This window comes from Symphodus melops (assembly GCF_947650265.1).
Source record: "Symphodus melops genome assembly, chromosome: 13".
Taxonomy (NCBI): domain Eukaryota; kingdom Metazoa; phylum Chordata; class Actinopteri; order Labriformes; family Labridae; genus Symphodus; species Symphodus melops.
The window spans coordinates 14,446,599-14,467,301 of record NC_136703.1 but is presented as its reverse complement, the minus strand read 5'-3'; the positions used below and the strand labels follow the sequence as shown (position 1 = coordinate 14,467,301).

The 20,703-nt window shown below is 44.6% G+C and overlaps 1 protein-coding gene across 8 annotated transcripts in view; it reads right to left on the bottom strand.

Annotated features, from left to right (window-relative positions):
- The window catches only part of rarga (retinoic acid receptor gamma a), a 54,906-nt gene that overhangs the window by 16,267 nt on the left and 17,936 nt on the right, over positions 1-20,703 (bottom strand). For 6 of the 8 annotated variants that reach the window (XM_079360601.1, XM_079360600.1, XM_079360603.1 and 3 more), the window contains one exon: positions 13,969-14,336. The exons of 1 other annotated variant lie outside the window; for it this stretch is intronic. In XM_079360601.1, the coding sequence (XP_079216727.1) occupies positions 13,969-14,137 (169 nt within the window). In that variant the 5' untranslated portion in view covers positions 14,138-14,336. Of the gene's footprint in view, positions 1-2,613; positions 3,100-13,968; positions 14,337-20,703 lie in introns of those variants that run through there. One more of the 8 variants, XM_079360606.1, reaches the window with a different exon arrangement.

The following is a 20,703-nucleotide window of genomic DNA, read 5'->3' as shown; positions in this document are numbered from 1 at the left end:
TAATATCCAAACAGTGTTCAGAAAGATGAAGCCAGGAGTGTGTTTTGTTGGGGGGGGAAAAAAAAAACTCACTTCCCCTTCTTGTGACCCTGGAGAACTGCTAAGCGTAATTGCCTCATTCTTCTAAGCAAATGAACATTGACAGAGTAGGGATTGCTCTGCATAGGCTCTCTCAAATGGCTTCCCTGGCAGTTGACTAATTCAGTTCTTATTGACGTACGACTAAATCAGTGTCCATTATCCTCACACGAGGGCCGCTCAGATGTTGGCCCAGTCCTGTGCTAGAAGGTGCTTGGGAGCATTACACTATAGGCTGAGCTAGCTGAAAGGGTGTCCTTTTCAGGGGACAAACAAGGCCGCCACACATGGTGTACATTTGACATTGGCCAGGTCGTAGCCCCTGACTAACCTCTGACTTTGAGGTCTCCCACTGGTGAACAAAAAAACAGGAAAACTGACCACACACTTTTAAGTCCTCTGACTGTCCCGGGCTAACGGCCAACAACAGTGACACTTATCACCACAGGAGATTTACTGCCAGGACAATGGGATATACACTTTTTGTTGAAGATTAAGGAGGAACAATGTTTTTTTTTATTGAATCGTTTTTTTTTTATTATAAGAAGACAGAAAAACAGTCTTAGGTTTGGCATTTTTCCACATTGCTACCCAAAAACAGGAACGAACTGTTTGGCCTCATTAGTTCCTTGTTGGGTATCATGCCAGAGCCAGGTGACTCTCTTTACAAACCCTCTGCTTAGTTTGGTGTGCAGAGAGCGTGCTTGTGTGATTAGGAGTCCCTCTGTTGTGCAGCTGGGCCGGCCCTAATGAGATATCAGCCTCAAACATCAATTCATCAGCCTCATTGATGGGGACAATGAGGGGCAACTGCTTCAGTAAAGACAGGCATTATGGCTCCTCGTGTGTGGATAGGGCAGCCTTGTTTACAAAGGTTATTGGGCACAGAGGGCTTGAAACAGTACACCACAGCGGCCTCCACTTTGCTCTGCTCTGCTGGTCTCGGCTCTCTTACCCTCGGGGCAGCTTCTCAGGACTTTTTTTTTTTTAATCTCTTTGATTTTTGTAGAACACCCCCGCCTCCTCCTCCATAAAAAAAATACACAATTATACTTCTTGAGAGTGGAGGCCGAATTTTAAATGGGTGCATGTGTGTGGATGGGTTAAAAAGAGAGGCCTAATTGATTAAATAAACAAATCTGATCTTGTTATCATCAGAGCTCCCCTGGCTGAGTAGAGCAGAGCAGGCTGGGCCGGCTGGAGTCCCCCCTGGCCTCGGCCTCCACTGACAGGGCATCTGTCTTCATTAAAGCTCAGCCAGTGTGCATGACAGCCACTGAAATGCTGGTGTCTTCACGATTAATGAAGACAGATGACTCCCCCCCACCACCACCACAAGAGGCAGTAAAAAGGAACAAAAAGCAAGAGGATGAACAAACAAAAATAAATAAATATGAAGAACCAAAATTCAAAGAACTTCTTAAAAACAAGCGCAGGGTTTTTGCGTGTATCTCACTGCTCTATATCTTCTTTTCCTGATTGTTTTTCCACTGTCATATCTGGTCTCGGCTCCCTCCCCACTTCTCCTACCATACCATGCATATATACACCCCCCCCCCCATTCCTTTTCCACTCTCACACGCTCTTTCACAGCAGTAGCGGCCCCCTGGATGTGCATGGAAACGGACCCCAGTTTTGTCTGTGCAGAGACAGGCCTGTTGTTAGAGTCCGAGCCTTGTCTGCAGTCGAGGGAGGGAGAGGAAAAATGAGACTTTGACAGAGATAAAGAGAAAAAGAAAGCTCGCCTGAATATCCCCTCAAAAGCCCTTGTATGCATTCCACATTTCTAATTTATTCATACATTTCTCCATTTAAATAATTAATCTTCTTATTAATTCATGGCTGTTTGCCTCAAAAGGAATATCATTAGTATCAAAGAAAGTAAACAATCGGCCATTTGGCAGCACACTGCTCAAATCTTTCACATCTGTGTTATCAAAAAGGCAACTTTCAACAACTTCCTTTTGACAGAAAGAAATAAAAAAAACCCCGAAAACTTCAAGATTCACACCCACACTATGAATGGCAGATAGACCCAACATGTATGTTTCTCATGCGTCAGTGCTTTCTTTTCCTGTCACTCACTGAGTCTTTTCCCCTTTCTTTCATCTTTGAATACCCACACTTTTGTTTTTGGTACATAGCACCTGGCAAGGTCAGACCTCAGGTGGTGCATATTGTCACTGAAACTTGATTCCATACACACACACACACACACACACACCCCCCCCCCCCCACACACACACACACACAGTGCATATCATATCATAGCAGAGTTTCTTTCAGATGGGTGAGCAGCTCAAACTGGCTGTGGGCTGTGAGAGGAGGGGGGGGAGGAGAAGAGAGGAAAGGAAAGGAAAGGAGAGGGGAATGTCTGTCCTGCTCTTTTCCTGTGCTGCTCCTTCAGTCCCTGACAGAAGCCCCTTTGGCAAATGCCTTAGAGTTAAGCAAGACAGCGCTGAAAAAGAGAGAGAATAGAGAGACGGAGCACGGATGTGTGCGCCGTGCAAGAAATCCAAACAGGATGCCACTTACATTGAACGCTGGCACTGCTCGTCCAAGCGAAGGGGTCCAGTCCCGCAAAGAAGGGGCTCGCCTTCCGCAGCATGCATGCACCTCTGCTGGTGACATCATAGAGCTGACGGGGGCCCATTCCCAGAGCCTCCATGCAGTCGAACATGGCACCCCCCTCCCTCGGCAAAAAAAAATAACTGAGAGCCCTCGCTGTCTGCGTCCTTCCCTGCTTCTAGCACCGCTGCTCACGTCACAACAACAAACAGCAGCAACAGCTAGCTGCCCTCTGCTGCTTCACTTATCTCACGCTGTCACTCTCCGTTTGCCTTCCGACGCTGCTGGAGTTTCCCCTTTTTTCCCCACTCTCAGCTGGAATGCAGATCTGGTTCTTGCCTGGCTGGGTTGAGCTGAGTTGAGCGTGACTCTGACTCTCTTACTCTCCCCACTGCCCTTGGATGAGCTGCTCCTTGTCTGCTGTAACAGACCTAAATAACAGCCTCTCACAGCTCTCGCTGAGCCCCAGACACGGCGGAGCAAACCAACTACCTCGGCATGACGCTGACAGAGGGGGTGGAGAGAGAGAGAGAGAGAGAGAGAGAGAGAGAGAGAGAGAGAGAGAGAGAGAGAGAGAGAGAGAGAGAGAGAGAATGCAAGAGAGGGAGGGATACAGAGAGGGGAGGGGTGGGAGGAGGAGGGGGCCGGCCAGCAGTGGAGGAAGAACTGATCTGGTATGAGGACAAAACTCTGTTGCCATTCTTCTTTTGCTTTTTTGTCCATGCTGCTTTTGTTTCATATTTCAGCCTTCGAATGCAAACAAACATCCTCTCAACCCCTTTTCGCCTCGGTTCGTGCCCCATTCAGAACGGCTCTCTGTCTTTCTTTGCTTCGCACCCACCCCCAATCTTCCTGCAGTAAATATGAGCCTCATTCCCCTCCCTCCCCTGAGCCCCCGTCTCTAATCATAACCATATTAAAGTCCAGCCACTGGCCGGGCGACCGTGTGTGTGTGTGTGAAAGAGAGCCAAAGACAGAGAGAGAGAGAGAGCGAGAGACAGACAGAGAGAGAGAGAGGGCATTGAGCTGTGGTTGAACCCAGAAACCAGATGCCAGGGTAAATCCCTCCCTCCTCTACAGTCTGTTTGAGGGAACAGGGATGGTGTGGTTTTGTCTCTCTCACTGGAAGTGCTTTTAACAGTGATGAATGAGGGGGCTGCCTTGCTCAACCCCAGCAGTCATTTACACAGACAAATACCCCCAATATACAAACACACCATGTGCTGGACACACTTCTCACAGGTTCACTTGACCTTGTTTGTGATTTATCTCTGAGCTACCATTCCCAAAGAAATACAGACGGATGAAAGAATGCAGATGTGGTTGTGCAAGCATACTGGATTTAATGGGCCAAACACTTCCTTTGTGATGTTTTATTTATGTATCATACAATGCATGATCAATGTATACACAAATCTGCAGTCCACATTTAGCCTCCTTTAACACAGGCTGTTCTGCGTATACCTCTAAGACAATTTAATTTAAAACATGGCAGGGTCCTCACGGCGACAGTAAATCAAAGAAAATCAATAGGCGGTCCGCTCTCAATAAAAAAGCCTGTCACTGGTCTTAACTTTGCTCAGCAGACGAATAGACTCTGGCTGGGCTTAAGCAAACAGTCTGATACAATGGGAGATATATGATAATAGAATGGCTTTAGCCTGTGCGCCTTGCACATTCATCTCCCCCCCCTGTCAGACCGGTACAAGTGGTACAGCCCAGCAGGCAAAAAAGACAACATTTCCTGTCAATCTGTGCTGCTGGCTACACTCTCCATAAACACACAGTGCCCTCCCTCCACCCTCCTCCTCTCTCTAATACTTTGCTCTTCTTCCTGTCTAGTGAAAGAACCCACGCTTTCACATGATGGGTGTATTATGAACGGTTCTGATTGAAATGTGTTTATATTGACCGTAAAGGCAGAGAGGACTTGTTTATTTTGCTGAAGGTGGCACACTCACACAGGGCATGTGGGCTGACGGGCTCCTCACATTAGAAAAACCTTCACTCACACTCACACAACGCACACACACTTCACAGCATCAAAGAGCAAAAAAACGACATCAGTCGTTTTCATGTGTGTCTTCACCCAGCTGTCGGGTCATAAAGAGGAAGCTTTGTGACAGAAAACAGAACAATAGGACAGGGTGAACTATCAAAGATGCCGGTGCAAACAATTTGCTGTTCAAAAAAGAAAGAAGACTTGTTCTGCCTCTCCGCCCTTTTGCACAATAATAATACAAAAAAAAAAAAACTGTGTTCTGATCTGGATGGAGTTCAGATTAAATCATCACTGCCCTGAGTCACATTTTTGTGGACCACAAGAATTCTTCTCACACTCGTCTTTCGTCTCCTGCCTGTCTTTTTTTTTTTTCCGTCTTCTTCTTCTAGCAGTTAGCGTCAAACAGCATCCTGGAAACCAAAAACAGGCTTATTCCCCCGTGTTCAAATGTACTATGCAAGACCAGGGTTGTTTGCCAGCGGCTGCTTTCCACCGGTGAGTATCAACGTGATCGATTTGTTATATCATGTGCTTGAAAATCTTTTGTTTCTGGAGATTGATGGACCTTATATCCCACTCTCCCCTGTATTTTCCCTTCTTCTTACGGTGTTTGAGGCTATAATTCAGCCCACTAACCCCAGGTTCTCCACTTATTGGCACTCGGCACTGAGAGCTGTGAGCCTTCCAGCGCTTTAGAAGGTTTGCCGAGTGAGTTTAGACATCTAATCTACACATACTCCATACTGCTGCTGACCCTGGTCTGTCCCTGCCTCCCTCCCCTTCCCTCCACTCCCTCCTCCCCTTCCTTCCCCGGCCAGAGAGTTTGAACTCTAGAAGAAACCCCCACCGGGCCATTAACTTTCCCCCCAAACTTATCCTGCCCTCCCTTCTTCTCTGCCTCACTCTTTGGCTTATGAGTCTCCCCCCCATTTCTGCAAATACTCTCTTCATTTCATCAAGCTCCCTATGGCCGTTTTTTTTCCCCCTGACTGCAGGATTTGTTTTACTTGACAAAGTTCTCTGCTTTTGTTTCTGCTTTTGTAAATGTATCATTTTCAGTGGCTGCCAACTTACTGCTCATTTTCTGTGACTGCCGCTTAAAATCTAGTTTAATTGCACTGATTGGAATTCGTACCATACACACACACACACACACTAAAATGTGGAAATGTTTATTTTGCAATAAGAATTTGTATCAATGATTTTGTTCCCCCTCTTTATCCAAACCGTAGTAAGGGACGCTAAGCCAGGCGTACGTGGTCTTCTTCTACGTGCTTGGGAAAAAAAAAAAAGGCTTTACTACTGTCTGACGCTCTGATGCAGATTACAGATAAGACGTATACAACACATTGTTGCCGCTTCCTCTGTATACAGTCATTCAGGTTTCCAGCCAAGCAGTCAACAACACAGTGGTGTGTGAGGCAATAAAGACAGCTTGTTTTTAAATGCCTATGTGCTAAACGCAGCCCGGTGATTTTGAAAGGAATGCAGAATTTTTCCATCCCTGATGCGAGCATGTGTGCAGTGTGCGGACTTGCTGAAACAGATTGGTGGTGATGATAGAGACACTAAACACCAGTTGAAAGTGCCCTCCCACTACAGACAGATTCAGGTTACTCATAAGCACAGACAGAAACACACAAAGAGATCCTTTACAAGTCGTTTCTTTGGGTAACTTAGTAAAAGAGTGCAGGAGTATTTACATGAGAAAGTGTTGTTTTAAGTGTTATTGGAGAAGAATGCACGCCACTATTCATCCTCATTTCTTCCTACATGGCTCCAAACACCACAGGTTTTACACATGCTAAGCTGTGACAAGACATGTAAACTAATCCACACATCTACCTGACTCTACCTGATATTTCTCAAGAGTATCTGATGCGTCACTGAGGAAAAGGGACATAGGGGAAGTGAGGCGAGACTTATGACAGAGCCTGTTTCACAGTGGCGGCCATGTTGGCCTGTGTTCACATGCTCGTCACACCAAAAAAAAAGACACCCAACAGAGCGACTGTTCAGAGAAATATCAGACTTGGCCATCTTTCAACAGCCACTTTTTTATGTGTGTCTCGTCTTATTTTTCCTCACTATCTGCAATGTCAGGACATTTCGCTACCCGTGTTATGTGGGGGGAATAAAAGAGCGATCTTTTAGTTGTACAGCCCAAAAATTATAACCCACCCCTCTCTTTGCCTGCATTCCCGCCCATGCCTTCTTGCCTTCTAAAAGCCCGTCCCTCCTTTCTCGCCATTGCGCTCCATTCGTCCTGCACGTGCCCACAAAGGCCCATCTGAAAACAGACCCCTCCCATTTTTAATAGTAGCCTCTTTATCTTCATCTGTCATCATCATTCAGAGCAGAAGTACACTCTGAGGCCTCTCCCTCACCAGCAACCTTTTCTGACTTTCCACACACACACACACACACACAGAGGCATGCCTGCACACGCCAACACACATGCGCAAACGCACACACATACAGACAGGCACACACGCTTAATACACAAACACATGCCGAGTTTCAGCCAGTCTCCAGCACTTAGGGCAAACTGGATCCAACTTGAACAGAGGGATATAAGGAGGAAATCCAAGGTGAAGTCGAAGAAGGAAAAGCGAGGGGAAAGGAGAGTTTCGTAAGCCGGCATGGGGTTTAGACGGGTATCATCGGGGGAGCAGATTCACCTCTCAGATTAACAAAAAACTCCTTAAATGGCTCACATGCAGGAACGATCCCGATCTCTGTGTCCCCTCTTATCTATTGAACCCTGGCTGTAGGAGCCATAATGTGTATTTTTACCTCTGCTGATTTTGTGTTAGGTTTTGCTCCTTATATTGGTTTGATATCATTTCTGGTTATTTGCATTGGCCGTAGTTTTACCTTATCTTACCTGTTCGGTTGTGTGGCAGGGGTCAGACAAAGAGGGTGCGTGGGTTTGTATATTATCTGCCGACCGTCATCGTCATCATTTTAACCATAATCATCGAAATGATTTTCATCTTTGGATTTTTGTTGTTCAAAATTATTTTCCCTCTTCTGTTTAACAAATCAGAAAAACTTGTCTGGACTTTTGATTCCATTCGAGTCACAGTTACAGGCCCACCTAGTCTGTGCGGCATCCTTCAATCTTAATGGCCAACCAAACAATAAATGAGCAATGAGAGAGCAATCAATTTACAAAAGCCATCTTGAGGCTAATGGTAGCCTAGGGAGATGAATGTGAGGATGTGAGAGTTGTTTATTAAAGCAGAGGAGGCTCCACTCTCACTGATGGATCCACAAACAAATACATAAAACGGTCGGGTCCATTGCTTCTAGTTTGATGTATCACCACAGAATGCCCGTGAGCTGAGGACTCTAGAAGGGTCTTACTTTTTGATTAAGCATATCCAAACACTGAAAACATAGAATTAGTGTACTAATTAAATGTAAGCTCTCCCATTTCCTTTTATATTTCTGGATAAAAACCACCAAAAAAATCCACGTCTTTATTTGTATTTACTTCAGTCAGAACAGAAGTCTGTATGTTTTGATAAAGGCTGGAACAAAAGCTGTTCATCTTGAAATACAATATTGGTAAGCAAACATAAAAAAACATGGAAGATTAAGGATAAAAGTGTTTCTAAGAATTTATATATATCCACACCTAAAAAGAAATTCATGGCTTAATGGAGTCTTTGAATGACCCTATTGCACATGCAGCTCACAACCTTGATGGTATAATCCATTTTAAAGTCTTTTATTTCTGGATGTGTGAGATTCTTTAAAATCCATATGGACAAAGTTTCCCCTCCAGGCTCTTTTTACTGCCCCCTCCAATCAATTGAACAGATATCAGTAAGTGACACAAAGACAGAGGTCAGAGATTGATCTGTTTCACTCTTGAGTGCAAACAGAAGAACAGAAATGTGAACACTGAGACAGTTTCAAAATAAAAAAGAGATGTGATTATTTCCTTCTCTGTGTTTGTAGGCAAGCTTTTGAGCCTGCAAGAAGTGAGTGTTACCAATACCAGAGTTGAGTTCATCATCTTCCATACACACAGTACACATCTCTCTTTCCCTGTCATCTCTCTCCCTCTGATGAAATACACAGGATAAACCACATATGCACACGGCACAATCCAAACCTTCACAGTTAGCCTCCCATCAACCTGCCTCCATGCAGCGCGTCAAACTTTATCAAAATAAATAAAGCCGCACAATGTGCTGTTTGTGCTCTGCCTCACCTCCAGTGGAGAAGCCTTCGCTCTGCTGTCCCTCCTCTCCATTTAAAAGTTGTTGGGTTCTTTTACATTCCCTCTCATACCACATTTCCCATCAAAAATGGCTGCTTTAAACAACTCCATGAACTCCCAAAGCCAACATGAGCTCCTTGTGTGTGTGTGTGTGTGTGTGTGTGTGTGTGTGTGTGTGTGTGTGTGTGTGTGTGTGTGTGTGTGTGTGTGTGTGCGAGTGTTAAAGAATGCAATGAGTGTTTTTAATTAAGTCACTTTGCATGAGAATTCTTTTTTTCTGGCTGGAACAGTTCAGTCCTTCACAGTCTGCCTTACTTAATGGTTTTTGTGTGTGTGCATGAGTGTATACATGCGTGTTTAATCACGCACACACACAGCTGCATGTGTTTATAGCCAGCAGACAGTTCTCTTTTGTTTGTGCATGCGAGTGTGCGTGTGTGTGTGTTAACATGTTTCACATAAATCCAATCCTTACACACTAAAGTTTTGAATGACAGCGAAGCACACAATAGATATGATTACACAGTACATGGCGGTCCATGATAATGACTGCATCACAATACAGTGGCTCTGTGATTATCTATATTTTGTTAGACAATTATATGTGGATACATTACGATATCTGATTAACTGAAGTGATTCTGCACTGGGAGGAACATGTGACCTTGTTATCTCAGTGAGGAGGCGCGGTTCAGCCCGTCGCTAGGCATGACACAAATTTTCAGAAGCGGTGATCAGTTCATCCAAAAAAAAAAAAAAAAAAAAAAAAAAAAGACAATCATAAAATCTTGTCAGACAATGTGTATTTATGAACACAATTAAATTAGCATCTGTTGTCTTAATTTGTGAGACGTAGTGAGGGAAAATTCTCAGAATATGTTCTGGTTCGAACAATTTTCTTAGATTTTTGTCACTAGGAGCTCCTTGTAGTACTTAACAGGCTTCGTGAATACGGCCCCAGGTCAGCTTTCATTCCTCCTGCCATATGAGCAGCAGAGTGAGTGCCGAGCATCCCTCTAGTTTGTAGCAGGTAGGATTACATTGTCCACTATTTTTTCAAACTAATTGTCTAGTTGATTAGAATACTAATTATTGGATTGGACAAACCAGGACAACAATATATTGCTGTATCAATATTTCCCCCACCTCTGTCACACACAGTTTAAATAAACAAGTATTCCCTTTTTCTCCACTAGAGGCACACCCGAGCAGACTCAGACAACTTTTACATAAGCAAGACACAATTTTCATTCCTTTCTATTAATATAATGTATTAAATCATCCCACTGCAATGCAGCTTAACCACTCACAGCTGAGTTTGCTGGATACATCACTCGGAGCAAAGCTGAAAACGATGGTCTGAATCAAGTCCGAGCCCAGCAGTAGGACTTCAGATTTTGGTCCTTGCCATGTGGTCTGAAGGAAATGACCTACTAGCTTTTCAAAACATCCCTGTGGCTGGCTTTGGGGCCAGGGCTCCGGCCCTGATTGGTGAAAGCTTAGCGAGGTGTTTCAGGGCTCAGTGGTGATGTTATCACATAGTAAGTGGCCTTAATGGGCTTCCAACTGTTTGTTTGAAGGGCTCCCATAATGACAGGGATCAACTGATAACGGCCTCTAGCACTCACTGCGTACACAGCCGTTAGACCCTCTCATGGATGAACAAACTCCTTTGCTCCTTAATCATGATACGGCATGTAAGGAGGATGGAAGTCTAAAGCACAGCCGCATGGTCAGTGAAGCTCATTCGCACATGTCTCAATCGCTGAAATGAGTTGAGAGTGTAGAGAGAAGCCGCCTATCTCTGCATGTGCAAACACAGTCCGCCTTTCCCATCCCTCCCCTCTTCTGTCTCATCCCACTGCAGTGCAGAACAGGTATTTCCAAAGACACTGTGGTGAAAAAAAACAAAAAACACAGAGCGCCGCCATGGGAGGTGCTCTAACCTGTCGGCACAACATGCACACCCAACAAAAGTACGTGTCACCCGTGCTACCTTTCCAACAATTACGCACAGAGCTCAGAACCCGGGCAAGAATGTGGTGCTATTTAATGCATACAGAAATATCTTCAGAGCTGCTCCCTTTATGTGGAAGGTATTTTACTCAGTCTGGCCCACAGACAGCCCTGACAACAATGAGCAGGCCTGTTTGTCCAACTCTTGGAGAAGAAGTAGAAGGAGGAAAAATAACATGGCCTGGGGAATGTCCAAACCAAGGCCTTTTGTCTTCTCTGCAAACTTTTAAGACAGCGGGGACGGAGGCTGCTGTTAGTAAAATGCCTTGTAACATTCCTCATCTAAGGGACAAAACAAAAGGAGGTTTTACAGGCAGAAACAGCTGATAGTTTTTCCACTCACTGTCCAGAACCTGAACGACTAACCTGAGTATTTTTTTTGTATTACTAAAGCTCAGAGAAGCTGTAGCTAGTCAATTCATTGTTTGGGGAATAAATAGAAAATTGATTAATGAAATAAACTCAATCTATCCTTTCCAACATTCATCAAAAACCTCACTCTTGAGTCTGATAATTCATGCTCATTTTTCCATGACACAATGTGAGTGCATCACATCTGAACCAATCTGATAATGCATTTGGTCCTTTTGTTACGGATAGTTGACGTGGCATCTTTCCAGCTCACAAGACACTTGAAAACAAAACAAAAAGAAAATCAGTATCACATTTTTGATTTTTTTCCCCCCATACCGTCTCTGATTTACTTCGAGCTATTTCTAATCTCATAGCAATCCCAAAATACATGAAAAGCTGCCCCAGCAAGACTCTCTCTTTTTAAGGCTCGGCTGTGATGACGACTCTTAATCTACTTAAACCAGATCTGAGTTTTTACAAACTTTCTTTGCCAATTTATTTAGTCAGTGTAATTCAGCTGATTCTTAAACAATGTATCTATAAACAAAGAACACAAGTGACCAATGAAAAGTCTCGTCCTTGCCCTCGATATGAATATTTAGATTTTGATCTTCAATACAAAGTATCAGTTTATAACATTAGACTACTTCTCAATTGATCTTTTAAGGAGCCATCAGCTAATAAAAAAAGTAAAACAAAAAAACAAACAAACAAAAAAAACGTCAATCTCCTCACATAAAGCTGAGTCAGAGCTAATTGTCTCTGTGATCCAGACTTAATCTTTGACCCTGGCCTCGTTTAAGCCCTGACACAGAGCTTAAACGAAATAACTGCGCTCCTTAACCCTTGTGAGAGAAACTACTGCCAGCGTGGATGTGTCAGTACAAGCAGTCATGTATGAAGCTCTGTTGCGTGTGGTTGCCTGCGTCTGTTTGTTATTTGATAACTTGTTTTCTTTTTTCTTTTCTTTTTTTTTTTCAATTCACGCCAAAAAACAAAAAGACTCCATCTGTCAGTGCTGTGGGATTTTACTCTGCGTCAGGGGTATGTTTCTAGTTTTTAGATGAAAGAAGCGCTCTGTGTGTGTGTGTAAGAGAGAGAGAGAGAGAGAGGAGAGAGAGAGAGAGAGAGAGAGAGAGAGAGAGAGAGTCTCTGGTGGTGTGTTTGCTTGTGTGTATCTGTGTGTTTTCCTAACAGGGTGTGTTCTTGGATTCCACCACACTAAGACATTACCCCCAGGTGCTCTCTCTCTCTCTCTCTCTCTCTCTCTCTTGCTCGCTCAGCTCTATGAAAATACCTTGAGGATTAGGTGGGCAGCAGCAGGAAGGAGGGAGGAGAGGGGTGGTGGTGAAGTAGTGATTGACGGCTGAAAGGCTGAAGAGGTGCTCAGGCATGCTGTGGTAGAGAAGAGAGGGAGGAGGGGGGAACTGCACACACACACACACACACGGGGGGGGGGGGTTCTGCTGCACTCAGCTGTTGCCACCCACACCCATTATAGCCTCCACCACCTACTAGTACCACCCACCGCCACCTGCCACCTCTTTAGCACTGCACCCAGATAAGATTTCACATAACTGCTGCATACCTTTACCTTATATCCCAACTTCAACACTTCTTTTCGTTCACTCTGACATCCTCGACGGAGAATTATGCAGCAAACAAAGATACTTCACCCTGAACTAGACTCCTGTCAGTCATTAAGAAACAGTTTAAAGATAGTAGATGTTTTGAACTATGAGTAATGTATCTCGGCAGTATGTGTGTGTGCTTGTGTGTGTGTGTGTGTGTGTGTGTAATCTTGCTGGTTTTTCCATGACAGAAAAACACTCTGATTGCCAACATCTCCTCTTTGTGCTCTGTGCTCCATGTATGATTTTATCCTCATGCTAAACCATACAACAGTGCCCTCTGTGGTGAGGCCTGAAACTACAATCTGTCTGTCTGCCACCACTGGAGCATGATGTCTCCGTCTGGATGTTTGATTTTTTTTCACACGCAATTAACCTCTCTATTCACAAAATATGAAACTGTACATGTGATTGATTTTTTTTTTTTACCATAAAAAGTAACACAAGTCGTCGAGTTGAAACTGAACTAATATTCAAGTATTTGTTGAAGCACTCATCACCTCACATCGAAAGAATGTTGTTTTGTCTCTAATTGCAGACTTGTGGCCTGCCTCTCTAAAGCGCTGTAAGAGGCCAGATACACACACACAGAGACACACAGAGACACACACACACACACACACACACACACACACACACACACACACACAGAGACACACACACACACACACACACACGCATAAACACAGACACACAACTGAGCCAGAGCCAGTTTGTGGTCACAACCACACCATCTTCAAGCATCTATAAGGAAACCACAGGAGCAGAGTAATCATTGTACTGATGAAAGTGGACTTTTTTCCCCCTCGCACTCTTTGGGGGATTTCTGTTTTTCAAACCACTCATCCTATATCACAAACAGACCCTGACGTTTTCCATTTCCACAAAATTACACATAATGAAGTGCAATTTAATTTGCCGTATTTTCCGTTTTTTTTCCAGCGCACGTCCAAAATCGAATGTACATTGACTGAAGTTAAAGTAAGGAGCTGCTTAGGTAGTTAGAGTCAGACGGGGGGGGGGGGGGGGGGGGGAGACACACGAAAGGAAGGGAAAGTCAAACATACACATAGTCATGGACTTACAGAGAGCAGCCATCTCTTTAGGCAGGTCAGCACCAAATCTCCCAAACAGGCTGGTGTTGGCCAGCAGGTCAAAAGGGGAGTGGCTTCTCATGGAGTTGAAGGCGAAGGGATAGACAGCAGGTGGGAAGCCGGTCATATGACCCACCTGCTGTTCCCTGTTGGTAGCCATGGTGAGGGAGCACACCCAGGGGTCCGTAGCAGGCCACTGGATGAACGTAAAGGCTCCAAAAAAAAATCCCCAAAGATGTTGATATCTGTGAACTTCCGCCGACTCTCGGGATGCGAGGAAATGATGAGCGCCGATGTGGACTATGGTTTACTGAGAAATTGTCTCGCTCCACTTTGGAAGAGTCATCGAATCCAGTTTTCTGAAGAAGAGAAGACAGAGAAACGTGTTATTTCTCACTGATAAATTCACCACATACAACACGACCATGAGTGTTTCAGTCAAGTCAGTGGTTTGTGTTGAGATTCCACAAAACACATTTCACCTCACATCAACTCTGAAACCCTGAACCATCTGCACTGCGGGAAGGAGAATAGTTTATCCACAGTATTAATGCAAGATGGATGTGCACACTTCATACCAACAGGTATGACATTACAGGAAGGACGGAGGCAGGAAGTAAAGGGAAGGACGACGAGAACCAAAACAGACGAAGATGTGAAGAAAACAATGATCAAAAAAAAAAAGACTTTGCTTTGAGAGAGAAAAAAAAAGAAACTTGGGACCTGGCGAGGAGAAAAGAAAATAAGAAAGAAGTTTGGAAAAAGTTATAACAGGGACGAGCGAGGGAGGAGAGAGAGAGAGAGAGAGAGAGAGAAAAGAGAGAGAGAGCGCTCTTGTTCCTGCAGTTTTGAAGAGCTTCCAGACTTCTACAGTGATTCCAGGCTATGCCATATGATTTAAATCACCAGAACTCTACTATAAAGAGCTCCTCTGTTCCTGCTGCCAGCCTAGCACAGCAGCCTGCCTCTCTGCCGCTTTCCCCCAGGACCAGAGGCCCAGACACGGGGTCCGAGGCATGAAGAAGGGAGACGGGGGGGTGGGGGGGGTCAATGGTAGGGAAAATGAGATCCACTGATTGCTAACTGCCGCTGTCACTTCCAACTATCTTCTTGAGGTCAGGCTGCAATCCCACAGAGTCATCTCAGCTCGAACCTCCTACAGAGCCTGCTCGTCACTTTGACTTCACACAGTGAGCACAGACAAGTCAGAATCAAGTGTGGACAAGGCTGTACTTATGCCCCAATGTTGATAGAAAAAAAAGGGGGGGGGAGGGGGGGACTGCTTAAGCCTCCCATTTTCTTTATTTTTATGTTTTCTTTGCCTTTTGCTTCCCAAGTGCATGAGTGGGTGGTTTGATCATCTTGTTTTTTAAATGTGGCTTTGAAAAAGAGCAGAGCCAAGGAATTTGGAACTGCTGTGGCTTGTGAATCTGGGGAAAAAAGACAGGGGTCAAATCTTGGTAATGAATTCGGTATAAACAAAGAAATGAAGGGGAGGAGACAAAAAAAAAAAAAAAAGAAGATCTTAGGCTGAACCGGTGAACTGCTGAACTGAGCTGAGAGCGCACAGAGGAACAGTGACAGGGTCCGGGCACTGGGGGGCACTAAGAACGTGGCGCCATGCCCGGGAAAATGAGCCGAGTGCTTTCCAAGACGCACACATATGCACACAGTCTTGAAACACATGCAATCAAACAGTGAAAAAAAAAAAATAAAACTCTACATGTGCGAGAGCCCACACTAACACACGCGCACACTAACACACACACATGCACACAACTCTCACCCATTGCCTTTTCCAGAGCTCCCTCCCTGCCTCTCTTTCTGGCTCTTTCTCTTTCAACAGAGCCAGTTAATTACACCCTACTGCTGCAGGCAGCTTCAAACCACCACTAATTTAGAGTTCCATTACAGTAAACTGTTCCACATGTGCTTCCAGGGCCCAGGCAAGCTCGGGTGGCCACGTTTCAGGAAGGAGCGGCGGCCGATCGGCACCCACCCCCATCCTGCCAACGCTACATTGCCATCTTTCTTTTTCTTTTCTCCCCTGTTTTCATTCCTCTTCTCAGCATATCCCTCATCTGAACTATACCTTTGATTTTTCTTTTCCCAACCACCCCACATCTCCTCACTATAATCATGTCTTTATATCCAATCCCCGCAGCCCCCCTCACCCCCCACCCCTCCCCCCACCAGCACCCCATCTCCATCCCTCTACTGCTTATACAACTTGTACCATGACCCTGTGCAGTGGTTCCACTGAGTGGCTAACACACAAAAACATCACTTAAGATTTCACAGTCGGCCTAATGGGAGAAGAAGTAGAGACTGGAAAAACAAAACTGCCAGCAATGCACAGGCGCACAGTATGTTTATGTGTGTGTGTGTGTGTGTGTGTGCGCGCATGTGTGTTCTGAGTATGTTCTTGGCGAGTGTGAAGCCCGTTTGGGTATCTGCCTCATGAACTCGAAGCAGGCCCCATAAAGGCAGCGCAATCTGTCTGCGAGTGCTGGGAGAAGAGAGGCGGATAAAGAAATGAAGATGTGTGAGAAAAAAAAAGGAAAAAAAAAGAGAGAAGGCTCGTGGCGAAGAGCAGGACTGTAGGCATGTGACTTTTTTCTATTCCCACAGGAGGAAACAAAAGTATATTCATCCAAAAAATTAAGCTCAAAATGAGCTTTAAGCCCGAGAAAAACCAAAGAGCAGAATCCTTTCTTGGAAAAATAAACCAAAGTGCCACTGCTTGTTCGCACATGAAACTTTCAAAGAAAGAAAGAAAAAAAAAAAGGAGGAAAGTAAGACCTACAGAGAAAAGACAGCGAGACAGTCTTTAAAAAAAAAAAAGGAGCCCGGTTACTTTGCTCTCCCCAAACACAATAATGAATTAATAAAAAAGTTGGCGCCAGTGTTTTTTAATGAGTCACATCAGCCCAGCAGCTTTTTACGGACCCATTTATGTTTTATGTCGGGTCCTGTGGTAGGCTCACTTCGCCAGCCCGTCTGGGGCTATAAGGGGATAAGGGGAATTTGTGAGTGACCTCATCCTCTGTTAGCCAGGGCCAAATGGGCATGGAGGGCCTCCCCACTTCCCCTGAGCCTGGGGGGCACACAGGAGGCAGCAGGCGGCCAGGCAGGCGAAGAGCACCGGGGGCTGGCCATGGGTGGGTTCATGGCTGCTGCTGGGACTTTCCATCATTCTCCGAGAGGTGCACTGCAGCAGTTTAAATTTACTTTGAGTGTGTCAGTAAATAGTGTGGGTGTCAGACCTCACTGTAGCTCTCTGTTAAAGCAGACTTATTGGTTACACTCGAGATAATCCACTGATTTTATTGGTACGGCACGGCGTGTCGCGAATAAAACGAAATCAATCAAACAGACAATTTGGAGACGGCTTACAAGACGAGGCACGCCGACGGAGAATAGGGTTGCGTTGTTTGTTGAAGAGTTTGTATTTCGACACAAAGACAGGGCATCACGCGAGAGTTAAAGAAAGACAAAGAGAGAGGGAGAGAACAGTTCCCACAGATTGAATGTCTGCCAAACAAAGGGTATCAAATCCTCTGTGAGCAACGCAACTATTGTGCCTTAAACCGTAGTGCCGGAGTCAGGCCCCCTCAGGCAGCAAGAACTGCACTCAAACATAACAAATAAATCACAGCATCTCAGGAAGCTTTGCACCACACAACCAAGAGAGGCAGAGTGAGTGTGTTTTTTTTTTTTTGTCAGCACATGAAACCACAGGTGATTACTCAGCGTATGTGAGCAAGATTCATGGCTGTTTGTTAATGGGAGGTTTCTTATAGCTGGGCAACAAAAAGCTACATTACTGTATTTGATGCTAAATTGAGTCGTGTTTTTTAGGTTTGTCTTTGTGGATTTCTATTTTTTTTTTTTGCCTTTGAAGAATTCCGTAACTCTCCTCCCTCTTTGACTCATGTGGAAACTATTTATGTACAGATACATTTATTTTTTTTTTCTCACAAAGTCAGATTGAGTGACTTTTTCTCCTTTCATTTTCTTCTGGGTCCCTTAAAAACAAACTCAGCAGGCCACAATATGCAGTTTTTGAAAGTTCTCTGCGAGGTGAAATAAAAACAGGCATCAATCAGTCGAGGCAGAGCAGCAAGTCAAAAGCTACTCGGGAAGGATTGAATGTAAATTCGCACACAGCCTCCAGATAAATGAGCTGTACCTTGTATCTTGGCGAGGAAAGCTTGGCAGTCCTCTCCTCTCTCTCTCTCTCTTTTTTTTTTTCCACCTCTGACTTGCCCACTCCTGTTCTTTTTCTAACAGAAAGTTCTTCATGTCTTCCAGGCACTGTCCTCCAATTGTCAACATCACTGAGTGATTTATGTTCAGTAAGTTTGTAAAGGAAACGACTTGAAGCAGACAGTTTAGGTTTCGGGTCATGGGTGAAGTCCTACTATGACAGCAGTTACACAAGAATTTAACAGACCCGCGTGTCCTCGCTGGGTTGACAGACTTGGCTGTGCAGAAACGCTCGGAGCGGAATGAACGTTTATTGTCATCCTGCCTCGCGAGCAATTAACAACTCAGAACTGTGACAGAGGAAATCAAAAAAATAAATAAATAAATAAAAGGTTGATTTTAACTGAGGATCAGAGCGTTATCTGATCTGAGTGCTGGCGTCAGCAGTATTTTGGCTGTGACAACAATATCCTCAACACTATTATCTGATGCAAAGCTGACAGCTCCCAGTCTTTCAACAAGCGGCGGGCTAATGGCTCTGAAAGAGACACCTAGTGACAGACGCTCCAGTGTCTCCAAACAAACCCGCATTCCTCCGCCACAAACTTGTTTGACATCTGCCTGCTCTTGGCACCACACAAACATGTATTTGCTTACAGCAACAATGCAGAGTAGCACCTCTGTGTAATCATTTGTCACTTAAAAAGTTATTGTTTTTCATGAGTGGCATGAAAAGTGGCATTTTGCAATCCTTGTTTTGGTATCAATAAATCATCTGACATGAAATCCTAAATCCTGTTTTTTTTTCTCCTGTTGTGTCGTTCTACTCTCGAAATCTCCCCCCCCCCCCCCCCCGAAAAAAGACACGCTGTGTTGACTCACAGCGTTGAAAGAGAGTAGTCTGGAAAGAGTGAGAACTCACTCACAGAGAGAGAGAGAGAGACATAAAGCACTTTGTGACATGATGAAGTCATCCTCACAGATCGCATGTTTCCATGATGTTGTGAAGCTCTTTGGAGTACTCGACGTGGAGACTTCAGCAGAGGAGTCCAGCAAAACAAGAAAACACAGCGCGACAGGACAAGGCAAGGACAGACGACGGTGGAGGGGAAAAGAAGAGAAATAAAAGGGAGTCAGACTGGCATGGAAAGAAGAAAGAAAGAGAAATAACCAGGTGGCACCAGTGTGAGCTTTACTCTTTCTCATGTTGAAGTTGATTCTAATGCCTCTCGAGCTGTTAAAACCGAAGTGAAGATCCACATTAAGGTGTTTCTCTTCCCCAGCTCAGAGAGAATACAATCCTTGCTCTGTATGAAGAGAAGCATAATGGATGGTTTCAACAACACCGCTTTCTGCCTCAGGAGTCAAAGCAACCCTCAGACACAAGCAAGCCCAAACACACACACACACACACACACACACACACACACACACACACACACACACACACACACACACACACACACACCCAAGCACAAAACAACACACACACATTCACATAAGTTGAACTCTGTGCCAGGAGATCTTTTAATGAGGGCTTGGACGCTGCCTGTAAATGTAAATCCTCACAATCAGAGCGGCACACCTGCAAAAATAGACAGAGGAAATAGTCGGCAGATAGTTTCCTTGTTAATTATAGTGTGGTAGCAGAGAGCCCCTCGATTCCCCTCAAACCACCTGTCTAACCCCTCCCTACCACTTGGCCTTAATTGCTATAGAAATTCCAGAAAAAGACAGGCATCAACAACTCCCAGATTTACAGCTCAAAGTCGTGTCACAAAGGAAGACTGTTGGCAGATTTTGCAACACATAAGCTTTTATGGGTCAACTGTTGATTCAGCGCTTTTCCCCTAAATCCTCAGATTTATCTCTCAACTGAAAAAGTATAATCACAAAAAGCACACCAGGTTTTTCAATTTGGGTTATGTTCCTTACAGCTCAATCGGAAGAAATACACACAAGGCATTTTCTGAAGCTTTTGAACCTTTTGATAGTTTTACTGGAAGACTGAGAACTATTGAATTTATTATAATTGCCATTTCTTCTGTTTCTATTACAAAGTCAACCATTTAATCCACACCTGACTTAGAACTGAAAACCTCATTAGCACAGATACCTAGAACAGTTTTTGAGCATGGACAAACGTTTATATAATTATCAGATTCTTTCTGAGTAAATATTTACAACAAAGAAAAGGGGGAATGTGTGTGGTGAGGACAACAAAGCTAACAGGCTTGTGATGAGGAGTACTGACAGCACATCTGGAGTGCACAGCAACACGCACAAGTACGAATCGATTCCAACAAGTCGCTGAAGTCAAGCACGACGCTGTGACTGCACACCATGAAGGTAAAGCTACTCTGTGTGGACATCAATTCCCTAAAAAAAAAAAAAAAAAGAGCCTAGGATGGAGCAGGGGGGCTGGTGCTGTGATTTAGCTCCGTTTCATAGATGAGCTCTGTTTCTTTCGCTCCAGATGTCACCGACTCAGAGTCAGACCGATGGAGCAGATGACAG